Source organism: Hippocampus bargibanti, linkage group LG02, assembly GCF_051943395.1.
Source record: "Hippocampus bargibanti isolate YZ-2025 linkage group LG02, ASM5194339v1, whole genome shotgun sequence".
Classification (NCBI taxonomy): Eukaryota; Metazoa; Chordata; class Actinopteri; order Syngnathiformes; family Syngnathidae; genus Hippocampus; species Hippocampus bargibanti.
In genome coordinates, this window is record NC_142735.1 from 28,597,376 (window position 1) to 28,610,664 (window position 13,289).

At 47.5% G+C, this 13,289-nt stretch overlaps 1 protein-coding gene across 2 annotated transcripts; it reads right to left on the bottom strand.

Moving 5' to 3' along the window:
- Window positions 1-1,048: 1,048 nt before the first annotated feature.
- On the bottom strand, window positions 1,049-13,221 carry efs (embryonal Fyn-associated substrate). Of its 2 annotated transcripts, none has more exons than XM_088990767.1 (8): window positions 13,086-13,221; window positions 12,590-12,697; window positions 9,593-10,804; window positions 8,880-9,002; window positions 6,954-7,898; window positions 6,534-6,590; window positions 2,605-2,862; window positions 1,049-2,069 (listed from the first exon to the last, which is right to left on the bottom strand). In XM_088990767.1, the coding sequence occupies exons 2-8, from the start codon at window positions 12,599-12,601 to the stop codon at window positions 1,884-1,886; spliced, it is 2,793 nt and encodes a 930-aa protein (XP_088846893.1). In that variant the 5' UTR covers window positions 12,602-12,697; window positions 13,086-13,221; the 3' UTR covers window positions 1,049-1,883. The 2 variants fall into 2 exon arrangements, with proteins under 2 accessions (XP_088846893.1, XP_088846892.1); XM_088990766.1 differs by having other exon boundaries at window positions 12,590-12,720; window positions 13,086-13,220.
- Window positions 13,222-13,289: the final 68 nt, after the last annotated feature.

Consider the following 13,289-nt stretch of genomic DNA (forward strand, 5'->3'; position numbering starts at 1 on the left):
ACGGGTAAACTTGGCTGACGGGTTTTGCATGTTGTGACACTGAGGCAAATAAGAAGCGGATGGGGGCAATTTTATACCCCCGCCCCAAAAAGAGGCAGGATGGTCGGAAGGGTGAATGGTCAAATTGAAGGATACTCGGACAGCATGAAAAGCAAGCCAAAGAAAAAAAGGCGGAAATTTGGAAGGGTGTCAGAATAGACTGAAAGAAAGTAAAGATCAAGGAAGGCGTAAAAAAAAAAAACAATCATATGAATGGAAAGCTGTTTGGTAGAAAAAGAGGAATAAAAGGATGCAAAGGAAGGAAGAAGAAACGACAGTTTGCATAATTTAAGGGTGAAAAGAAGGAGAAACCTAAGGATGAGCGAAAAGAAAGGAGTGAGTGAAAAACCCTGCGAGGAGAAATTAAAGGAAGAACAGAAGGAAGGAAACGAGGGCGTCCGAAAAAGGAGAAAAGGATTAAGGGAAAGATTGGCAAATTGAAGGAAGATACGCAAAAGGAAAAATGAGGTGAAAGTTTAAATAATTGAAAGATGAAAGCAACGCAGGACTGAGTGAAGGCCCAATGATGAGAGGAAGAAAGGAATATTGCTCGGTAGGATAGAAAGAAGGGAGGCGGGCAGATTTGAAGCCAGGATGGAGAAAAAAATGGAAGAGGAGAGCAGGAAACAAGCAGATTATAAAAGATTGACGAAAACGGAGAAGGAAGGGATGAAGGAACCCCAAGAATTGGAGGAGGAGAAGAATGAAGGAAGACCAAAAGGACGAGAGCAAGACAGGGAGCGTCGAGACGACGTGTCCACGTGACTAACTGTCAAAAAGCAGGTCGCGACATGCACAGGCTGGTCAACTCGGTTCATGAGCTTCGGAGGTCTAGCTTCTCGGCGATCGTGGGAAAAGAGGAGCAGCCCGGGAGTAAAACCCCCTTCCCCCCCGACTTGTTCACGCGACAGGAATTGTTGTCGGGCAGGAATGGTCACGCAAAGAGTGCCGGGATGGAGGACTGCAGAATGGAAATGTTTCCTTCTGAGCTTGATTTAGCGAGACGATATTTTCATTTTTTTTTGGGTGGGGGTGGGGGGCTCTCTTTTGTTGCCAGCAATTTCGACATGAACAGGAATTAACAGCACATTGATTGACAGCTAGACAAGCTAGACAAGCTGCACCCCTCCCCCCGCTTCATATCATCTCTTCAAATCATTCCACAAAAAAAAAGTGAAGGGTGTGCTCACTTTTGTGAGATAGCATAAACGTGTGTCCGGTTACGTCGGCAATCTACACGCGTGTCAATCCAAGCGGCGGCGAAATTTCAAGCGAGTTGAAGTCACGCCAAAAGCAAATTCCAGAATTCTTTCAATCCACCAGCTCCAAAACAACTTTTCTTTGTATTGGGGAGTTCGTTCTTCTTGAATTGAGGATTGTACTCCACATTTCATGACTGTTTTCATTGTTTTTTTTCGCCCCCAGACCGCATTTGAGCGTCCGCTTCACGTCACAGTTTACAGCCGTGTTTGTGCGTATGCTACGTCGCATCGCAACAAACAAATTTGAGTGGACCTGAAACCTGCAGATTCCTGAATGTGACCAGACTCGTCAGGTCAAGTCATACAAACATAACATGGATATGGTTCAGCAACACACAAACCCCCCACCTGTGAAACTTAAAATCGTAAGGAGGCAATAGATTTGAAAGCAAAGCCCAGAAGATCCTCCATAAGTTACACAAGAAGGGAAATGGCAGAGTCGAGCCATGCAACTGAAGACCCCCCCCCCCCAAAAAAAAAAAAATGTCACAAAATAAGGCATTTTCCAAGAGAGAGAGAGAGAAAGACAGGGAGTGCCGTCAACAAGGTTTTTTTTTCCCCCACCGCGGCCTTTCCAAAACATCACGAGGAGATCTCAGCCAGGCGCTGGAGCAGAGTGGAGAAACCGGCAGCCTGCTGAGAGAGCTCGGCCACCCGGTCCACCATCTCCTGAGACGCTGACACTGACGGGTAATTTTGCGCCGCGCCCTTCGTCGCCACCACCACCGCCTTCAAAGCCTGGCAAAGGTGACCCCCGGAGGTTGTGATCTGGAAAGGGGGAGAGGAGAGGTCACATGTCAACATTTTTTTTTTTCTTCTGGAAAGTTGATGGAGGGAAAAAGATGCAAAAAAAGGGATGGAAAAGGAACAACAGGGATGGAACATGAACAAAAGAGACAAGGATGCAAGAAGAAAGTCGATGGAGGGAAGGAAGATGGGAAAAAAAAGGGATGGAACAGGAACAAAAGAGACAAGGATGTGAGAAGAAAGTTGATAGAGGGAAGGAAGATGGAAAAAAAGGGATGGAACAGGAACAAAAGGAGACGAGGATGCAAGAAGGAAGTCGGTGGAGAGAAGGAATATGCAAAAAAAGGAATGGAACGGGAACAAGAGGGATGGAACAGGAACTAAACACAGAAGGATGCAAGAAGGAAGTCAATGGAGGGAAGGAAGATGCAAAAAAAGGATGGAACAGGAACAAATGAGACAAAGATGCAAGAAGACAGGAAATCCGGAACAATGGAAAGCGCAAAGCTGGAACAAGAACAGAACTCCAAAGCAATCAAGAAAAGGGATCAAGCACCTTGGCGCGAAGATCGGCAGAGGTGAGCAGGCGTGAGAGCGTGTCGCCGATGAACACCAGCTTGTGCGCCGTCACGATGAGGCTCTTTCCACGCGCCACAAAGATGCGCGGCGGCTGGTTTCCTCGCACGCTGGTGAAGAGCACGTCAATGGCGTCGGCCAAACAGGACAGGTGAGCGAGACTTTGCGACGAGTAGAAGCACAGCAGCTCCGAATCCTCCAACGACAGCGACACCGGCAGGGGAGGCGACGGCGTCAGCTGAAAGATATAAAACGTCACATTTGCATTCGTGCCGAGTGTGCAACGGCAAAATCGGCCCGGAACAAACACGTTCGTACTGTATGGCACCCGGCCGGGAGTCGGAGACAATTGGATACGGTACGTCACTGGATGTTCTGTTGAAGGACTCCTTGTTTTTGGCTTGTTGTGGAGCAACGCTGACATCCAATGTGAGGAGAGATTGTCACCGGAAAACAAAGAGAGCTTTTGTTTGCTCGCAAGCGGGGACTTGAGCGAGCGGGCCAAAAAACGCAGACGACGTAGATGACGGTCTTCCAGAAGAGACTGGATAAGAAAATGACACTGGCCAATTGTGTCTCAAACTCCCGTGACGTCTTAATATTGACGCCGTGATTTGCCATAGGTGGTAGCAGTGGAGGGGGTCATGGTGGTGGTGCAGGTTAACAACATTATAGGTAAGATCATCAATGTGCTGGACTTCAGAGCAAGGTTATGCGCCATCTTGTTTATTTTCTGGGCGCTCCATTGGAGTCCAGACGGCTTGAATTGATACGGAAGGACTTTTTTAATCGATTGCAAACATGTATGCTTTCCTCTTCAGAACTATTTGAATCATATTCATAACTGGATGAGTAACCAGAAAGCATCTTCTCCGAATCTGAACTCTCTGAAGCCATTGTTTTGATTCTGGAGCAAGGCAGTGTGTGATCAATAGTGACATCACGAACAAGGGGGCGGGACTTTCTGAATGTGCCCAGTTCCGAGCTCATTTTGTGGCAGTTTTGGGACACGTTCAGTCATTTTTATTGGTGTTTTGCATTTGACTAAAAATATCAGCCTGCGTGTTTTGGGTATTTTAGATGCTATAAAACGTTATTCTGATATCAGTTAGGAAACAAAAAAATGGGGTCGGTTGTCCTTTAAATGATACTATAGTTGTGTTGTCATATAATTTGTTATTTCTTTTTTTTTGTTCTTTTGACTTTTGTTAATGTAGACATTAGTAAGAAATATTGTGCTAAGTCAATTCTCTGTCTTTTCTGTGATACCATACAATAGTTATCTGGCTGGCTAGCTATTAGCTATCTAGTGGGTTGCTCGCTATCTTTCTAACTATTTGTCTTACTATTCTATTTGAGTTACTTCCGGGTTAGGTGAATGCTGGGGCGTGTGGCTGGCACTACTCACCCACAGAAACTGTAAAGTGACCTTGAGAGTTTTGAAAGGTGCTTAAAAATGAAATGTATTATTATTATTTACTCCATAGATTGAAAAATAACTAAAATTACTGTATGTTCCTTCAACGAGTGACATATAGTCAAACCTGGGTTTTCGAACGTCTCGATTCTTGGCAAATTCTTGGCACGAATCGGTTCTTGGCAAAACTGAGCGCACCGGAATGCACCACTCGACTCCCCTCAGCTTCCTTATACGTTTCTCCTGTCGCGTCTCATTGTGACTGACGCATTATTCGATACTAATAAAGGTAAATCCAATCCAATCCTCATGTAGCGATCCATTGTGAGCTGAGCAGGCATGTTTGTATTGTTCAATCACGTTGAAAAAAAGTGGACAATAATGATAATAGGAAATGTTTCAGTATTGAACCAAATCGGTCTTTGAACAGGTTTCTGGAAGGGATTATGGTAAAAGAGCCCAGGTTTGACTATTTGAAGTCCATGATGGCACCCAAGTAGGCAGCCGTCAGTTAGTCTTGCTTTTTTGTGTTTTCTTTTGTCAGTTTGAGTTGTTGTGCGTCGTGTGGAACGGATACTTTTTTTTCTGCATTTTTGGCCACGACATTCCTCAAGGAGGAGACTGTGCTGAACGGGTGCGCCTTTTTGGCAGCACGAATATGCCAGCACCATTTTTGATTCAGAGGAATATGGCCATTTGACTGTCATCACTGGACAGCTCTGGGGCGATTGTGTTTCTTTGGACCTGCATGGCCCGCGATGAGAAGAAAGGAGCGTCAGCGCAGAGCGCTGATGCGAATAGGGAACTATCGCGGATTTACGTAATACAGGAGCTGTGAGACAATCTCTTTTCGTCAATGGATGCTACATCTTCGTGTTTGCTTCTTTCAACATTTAGCTTGTAGCAGATGTGCACATGTCACCATGACGTCCTTGGTCCACTGTTGAAAAGAACGCTTTGATCTTATCCTCTTTCATCTAGAACTGCTTCATGTCATCACAAAGAGGGTGCAGCAAGTGCTGAAGAATGATTGACTCTCTGTGTCTTTGTTATTTAGTTTTTTGTTGTAGTTTTGCCTTCAAGATGGTGCCGCGAGAGTGGCAGCCTTTACCACTGGTCCTGTGTGTGTATATATATATATATATATATATATATATATATATATATATATATATATATATACATACACAATAAAGTCTCGTTATATCGATATTCTCGGGAGTCGGAAAAAATATCGATATAACCGGACTATCGATATATCCGATCCTGCGGCATGTAAATTTTCTCCTTGCGTTCATAGAAATGGTATCGTAATAAGCAGTACTATCGATATAACCGATATAACGAGACTTTAATATATATATATATATATATATATATATATATATATATATATATATATATATATATATACATACATATATATATATATATATATATATATATATATATATATATATATATATATATATATATATATATATATATATATACATATATATATATATATATATATATATATATATATATATACATACATCTCCTTACTGTCCAGACATGGCGGTGCCGGACACTGCTATGGTAGGTCCCTGCTCTCAGGTTGGGGGGAGCAGAGGACTACTCCCTGCACCTCCACTGATAGCTTCTATTGTCCTGACTGACGACTGGCCTGATTCCCCAATTGGCCCTGGTATCACCTCATCAGCATGCATTATGTTGCCTAAACAGTCTATTGTACGAATGACCCAAATTGGACCTCACCCCATAGATGGTTTGAAAAGCTATTTTCATAAAACAGCAAAATCCTTCCCTGAACCGTAATGGTGGCGTGAGGTTCAATTTGGATCGTTCGTACAATAGACTGTTTAGGCAACATTAGGATTAGTCAAGCTGATGAGGTGATACCAGGGCCAATTGGGCAATCAGGCCAGTCCTCAGCCAGGACAATAGAAGCTATCAGTGGAGGTGCAGGGATTAGTCCTCTGCTCCCCCCAACCTGAGAGCAGGGACCTACCATAGCAGTGTCCGGCACAGCCATATCTGGAAAGTAGGGATATATATATAGAGCCTATACTACCAGTAAGACTTTAGTTAGCTGAAGAAGCATCTTGGATGAGAAGCGAAACGTCCGACACCTTCAAAGAAGTACAGATGAAGACAGATGAAGTCCTTTCCTTCCATATGTAAGGCGCATCGGATTATAAGGGGCATGGTAAACTTTTAAACAATTTGAAGGCTTTGAGATGCGCTTCATCGTGTGGAGAGTACTGTACAGTAATTTTAGTATTTTCAATACATACAAAAAACTGTCACCTGTAACTTACAATACTGCTCTAAAAATGGAGAAAAACTAACAGAAAAAAATTAACCAGATATAAACTGACTACAATGAAGATTCCTAAACGGGGACCCTGTTCCTGATCGCCAGCGTCATTGGTAAACAGATATGACTCATCCACCAGTGATTCCAGGCCACTTAGAGGGAAACTTACTGTCGGGTCTGAGGTGATTGTTTGTCCGTTCTGAGCCAGGGGCAGATCTGGTTTTCCCTACGCGGAGAAAGAAAACAAACAACAGCGTCAATAATACATGGGAAAAGAAAAAAATGCTCTGTGGGTATCAAGGTCAAAGAAATTTTAAAGACCCCAACTAATATTGTAAACAGTTTTAGTTAAAGAAATACAATGAAAAACACAATGAAAAAAACAATTGAAAGCGCATTTAACGTTGATGAAGCGAACTGTTTTTGATTTTTGTCAATTCATTTCCCAAATTTGCTTTGTAATCATGTGGGAATTGTATGTGGAAAAACTTGCACTGAACCAAAACCTCCACAGTCACACACACTGGAAACGAGCTCAGTCGAAACAAAATAAAAGTATCGCGAAGAATCCGATAACTTGGAAACTGACCTGCAGCTTCACGTATCCAACGCTGTCACCATTTGGGACCAGAGCCGGGACGGGAGTCAAGCCAATCCCGGCGTATTCGTTGCTCGGATCTTCGTCTCCGTTGCCGACGGCGAGGGTCACCGCGGCCAAGGCAGGAGGCGCGGGGAAAGCCGGCTGAGGAGTCGGGGGCAGGGGTCTTTCTTGAATCCAGCTGCTCTTCCGGGAGCCCATTCCGCCCCCCGTTGACTTGCCGTCCAATACCGGTAGAGCGGGAAGCGGCCTGCGGGACAAAGACTCCTGGGAAGGCAGTCTGGGCCGACCCTGAGCCTGCAGGAGGAGGGCGCTTTCCTCGAGGGAGCGCTGCACCAGGGATAGGAGACCGTCCGAAGGGGGCGCGCTGCCGACGGACGATAACGCGGGCAGAAGGTCAGAGAGGCGGGCCCAAGCCTGCTGAAGGGGCGGGGGAGGGTCCCCGGAGTGGCTGGCTTTCCACGTAGACAGGATTTCGGCGAGTGACGCCGCCAGATCCTGAGACAACGGGGCGGCGGGTGAGCAGGAAGCGGCGCTCAGCACGCCGTGGACCAGGCTGGAGAGCGAGGACCTCCACTGGACGTCCCCGGACCCGTTGCTGGACACGGAGAGACGGCGGGTGGAGGTGGACGAAGACGACGACGAGTGAGGGAGCGCGTCCGCGTTTGGGGCGGGCATGTCGTAGATCTCGCAGTCCGGCGAGTCCCGTCGGCGCTCGCCTGCGCTCGCTCGCTTTTCCGAGCTAGCGACACAGTAAGTTTGACCGTTCTGGCTCGCCTCCTCCCCGGAAAGGCTGCCGGCGGCCTCGCCGGGACCCCCGGGCACACCCGGAAGTGTGGGTACGCTGTAGACGTCGTCCGCGTCGCCCAGGGGAACGCCGCTTGGTTGGGCGTCCGATGTGGAGCCATTTAGCGTTATGGTGGGCACGTCATACACCTGCGAGTGGAAATGACCAATTGGTTAGCATCCAATGTCTATCCTCACCGCAGCGTATACAGGGAGTACGCCTTTGGTGAAGTAAAAACCTCCTGGAGCCACTAACCACAACCCCCCACCGTGTGCGCGGATGCATCAAAGTACCACTAAACCACCAAAACGAAGCCCAGGATATGCTTGGGAGCCCGAACATCCTTGTGTCAGCATATATAAGCGGAGCAAAAACAATCCCAACAGCTGGCAGGCACATTCAAGGAACATCAAAGTGAGACCACTGTTGCCACGGCCTTGGCCCACCCCGAACAGATGGGCGTGACCGGGAGAAAATAGCAGCAGCACTTGGACCAGATAGACGGGCCACCGCAGCCGTCCGAGACAGGTGTGGCCTCGCCTCAGTGTCGGGGTGGCAAAAGGGACTCTGAGCAGGGGTGGGGAGAAGAGTGGTTTGACAGCATTTTGGAATTCAGTCCTGGAAAGTGCACTTGTACCGAGTTTACGCCCTCTATCAATCCCCCTGGAAAATAAAAATAAAAAACCTGTCCAAAAGCACTACTTTTTACTCGTCAACATAGCTCCTTGATACAAAATGGCATCGACTATTCCACAGGTGTTAAAGTCAAGGCCTGGGGGGCAAATCTGGCCCGCCACATCATTTTATTCGGCCCGCAAAAGCAAATCAAGCATGTCAAATGCTATGATGCTTGCTGAAGTCCCAACCGAAATTTCAAATTTTCCCATGTCGTTAATTTGTTGTGTATTCTTTATGTAATATGTGGAGGTGACAAAACCTCCTAATGGCTTCACCAAATTCATACAAGGAAACCGTAACTGCAACGTTGCCCGGGGCAAAAAAATGACTTCGACACCCCTGAAATATTACTTTGGCCCGAGTATAATTAATGTTTTCAGAAAAATAATAATAACACACTCGAAACAGTTTCCCCAAACGGCTCAACCAACAAACAAACAAGATGTCATCACCTCCGTCTCCGAGTCAACGTGCGGTGGGGCGGTGCGAGGTGTGTCATAGATTCCATCGCCGCCGTTGCTGTGGACCGTTGGCGTGGCGCGCTGCCATCGGCTGCTGGGCGGCGTGTCGTATACCTATCATCATAAAAAAAAAAGAATGAGGTTAGTCAATATATATAATTTATAACCTTTTAATTGCTCCAATTATTTTTTGAAACACATTGCTCAAACCCAATTCTAATGAAGATATGACTTTTGTTATTGTCATGTCCAAAATAATTTAAAAAAAAGCTTGGATCGATGGCCAGGTGGCCAAAAAAGACAATTGAGGAATGCTGATACACCCATTTGGAACACAGATGAGGAGAGTTGCACCAGGATTGCTCAGTCGTTCATGAGCACAGGTGAGGCGAGGTTCACCCTCTGTGAATAACTCCATGAGAAAATAGTCCATGCGTTCTGTTTTTATTCACGTTCAATGCCACTTAATTGGAATTGGTATGGGAAATATACTTGTCATTTTAAAATGAAAGGAGTTTTCTCTGTATAATGTCCAGACTCTCCCTTAGAGATAAATTGAGAAGCTTGGTCATCTGGGAGGGGCCTAGAAGAAGACCTAGAAGAAGTGGCCCGGGAAAGGGTAGTCTGGGCTTCCCTGATAAATCTGCTGTCCCCGCGAACCGGCGAAAGGGGATGTAAATAATCATGAAATACTCGACACAAACCTGATCGTTCACAGGATCTGCATAATCTTGGTTTTCCGCCTTGGTGTTGTGCGCGCTGCCGCCTTTCTTCGCGTCCTGACTCGTCTGCCTGTTCACCTCGTGAGCTTGAGATCCCGCGTTGGGGGCCACGGCGCCATCACCCGACAAAGCCGCCGACAGCTGCCCGTCTTTCCGCGTGACTCCTCGCACGGGGGGAGCCGGCGGCGGGGGCTTCCGGGTGAAATTCGGCGACCCGGGAACTCGAGGGTGGGCGGCTCGGACCAGCAAAGGGGACCCCCGGGGGCCGGCGAGCCCTGCTGTGCCTCTGGCTACAGCAGGGTTGGGTGACGGGCCCTTCAGGAGGGGCCTAGGAGGCGCTTGGGGGGACGATAAAGTTCTTTGAAGGTTGATCGCCACGGAAGAGGGAGTTTGGTACATCCCAGGAATGTCCTGGCCCATTTTAGACTGATGAGTTCCGTTGACTGATGAGGTGGTACGGGGGCAGGCTGCCAGGAGTCCTCCCGTGGGGGTTTGGTAAACATCCTCACCAGCAAGTGGTGTTCCTTTCGGCACCAAGTAACAGTCATCAGAGGGTCCCGCGGTTAGCGTTTCCCGAGGGACCAAATATGTGGCGTCCTCGGAATCATCATTCGGTCTTGCGACTCCGCTCGGGGAGAGATAGACCGACTCCGGAGCCATTTGGGATCCTACCTGCCGGGCATGCTGAGCGGATAAGGGCAAGGGGCTCACCGGCGTTTGATAGAGAGCTCCGCTCACATCTGTGGCCCGTCCTCTTAAAGACGGGGAGCGGGGACGACCCGCTACTCCGATTTCCCAGTCGGGCCTGGGTCGGGATCCAGAACTGGAGTGCGAGCGGGGACGACCGAGGTCCGCCTTGCGAAGCTCATCGGGTCTCGTCGCCGTTCCATCTCCTCTGCATTCACGCGCGGCCGGTGGGGAGCGGTACACGGCCTCTGCATCATCCACGCTACCGCGAAACATCGGCGGACCGGGGGACAAATACACGGAGTCGGCAGCGGGGGCCGGAGCGGTCTGGAGGAGGCGCAGACGATTGGCCGGGGCGATGCCTTGACGGCCGTGCAGGGAGCAGAGCCACCAGCCGGGCCCGCCGCTCTGCTCCTGCTCCAAAACCATCAGGATGTCCCCCTTCCTGAAAGCCAGTTCCTCTGGGCTCTCTGCTGTGTTGTCAAAGAGCGCCTTCGCCAACACCGTCTGAGGGAGAAGGGGACACGTATTAAAATGCCACCCAAAAGAACCCCAACAGGTTTTTTAGTCTTATTTCAGACTGGCAAGACAAACTGTGTTTGTGCATCCTGAACAACAAGTACATTGATGGCAACGCAAAACAGCTCGGTTCTTTCACAGCTTGAATACAAGCGAAGAGGGACGTTGTCAAGGAATAATAGACTCAAGTTCCACCCACCCATTTTCTATAGTCCCTAGTCTCAGTGGTCCTTGTAGGAGAGGTGAGGTACACCCCGGACTGGTTGCCCGCCAATCTCGAGGCATGTGTACACATACAGGCTTATAGTATGACACTTTTGAGTCAAAGTCAAAGTCTGCTTTATCGTCAAATATGCTAATATGCATGACATACAGCACAAATTAAATTACTGTCCTCTCGGACCCAGCATGTAAGGCACTTATAATGACTTTAACAAACATAATAAACATGAAAGCGCCAATTTGCCGGGAGAGGGAGAAGCATCCGTTTCAGCAGTGGATCAGGGACGTCATGGTGGAATTTGCACGTCTACTACAAGCTAAATGTTGAAAGCAAACACGAAGCAGTAGCATCCATTGACGAAAAGACATTGTCTCACATCTCCTGTCCCACATAAATCCGCTTCAATTCCAAGCCGCGACAGTTCCACATATGCATCGGCGCTCTGCGCTCACGCTCCTTTCTTCTTATCGCGGGCTCCTCAAGCCATGCATCCATCCAACCGCAGACTGACCAACAACACCGACCTTTCCGCTGAACAAAGCGGAAAGGTCGGACTGGTGATAGCAAAACTTCCACAAGCAAAACATGTCTACCCTGGTACATCTGATGGGGTTCTGTGTGGCATCTGATCAGGGTGTTGATTTCATGCTAGTAGGCGTGGTTTCCAGATACAAGTTGTACAAACAGGAGTTAGGGCCTCACATCAGAAGCATACAGTTGGAGGGGCAGTCAGGAGGAGGAGAAAAGGAGACATGCTTACACCTATCAAGTAAGATTCAGGAAACTAGAGAGAAGCATCCAAGCAAATCAAACAAGAAGACCAAAGAAAGCCAGAGTCTCTCTTTTAAGTCGGATTGTCTGAACAGTACGGTGGTCCACTTGCTGACAGCTCCCTACTTGGACACCATCTTGGCCTTTAAATACAGTCAAATCTGGGTTTTTGACCATAATCCGTTCCAGAAACGTGCTTGAAATAGATTTGTTCGAAAACAGAAACATTTCCTATGAAAATCAATGTAATTAATGTCTGCTTTTTTAAATTGTGATTGAACAATATAAACATGAACGGTACACAAGGATAATGAGTCAGTCACAATGAGACACGAAACCAGAAAGTGATATAAGGAAGCAGAGGTGAGTCGAGTGGTGAATTCACGTGCACCCAGGTTGGTCGAGAACCCTTTTTTGGCTGTCAAAAACCGAATTGGTCGTGAACCGAGACATTCGAAAACCCAGGTTTGACTGCATATTAAAACATGCCGTGAACGTGAAGTGCCAAATAAGGGTCAGTGGTCAAACGGACAGAGCGGCTTAATGGTCATGAGGGGGATGAGCGCAGGAGGGGGGGGTGGTAAGGGAATGGGGGATGAGAGTCACATCTGTCCCTTGCTATGGACCTTAATTGTCAACACACTACCCCCCTTCCCTTTCATTTTAAAGCCAAAGCCCCCTGGGGACCAGTGCCATGTGGGACCTCACAGCCAAAATAGAAGGTCCAGAAAAAGCAGCCCTGCACCCACTCAATGTAAAGACATTTTTGGGATACTTACAGAAACAGACATGGCTGATAGGTAGTGAGAGTTATCGGGTTTCAGTGAACGTCGAACTCGAGTGTTCCGTTCCGTCAACGGGGTCCATTCAGCTCACATTGTCTCTGCCTGGTGAATCAGAAACGCAGGGCCTGTAAATCGTTCGGAACCGTTACTCAAAGCACACATTTGTCGAAATCACACCGACACGAAGGCGATTGACTGGGCACCACCTGTGCCGTCATTCCACAGCCCAGTAACGTTAGAATCTAATCCCAGTTTAGCATCCGGTTCGGCGTTCAAATGATACCAGAATTCGTCGTTTGTGCCACTGGATGAATGTTAAATGTCGTCCCCTTTGGGATGTAATTAATTTCCGCGGCCTAGGTTGTGAACATTAGCGATTCTAAAACGCTGCTTGGATTCAGAATCTTTCACACAAAGGAGGTCCAAACCATTCGAGGTTTCCTAGATGTGGTGTGAAAATAAAATAATTTAAAACAAACACGTATATTACCTTTTTTTGGTCGAATTCGCCGGTAAACTTCACATCGTTTTTCAGACCGAGATGAGGTAAAAGCGCTTCTTCTCAAGCGTGAAAAACCAGTGCCCATTGGCGTTCCATCATTTTCGACCGATGACAACATAATGATCCCCGCCTTTCTCCTACGTAGGACGCATTTTAGTTGTATTACAAAAGACCCGGTAGAATTGTGATCCA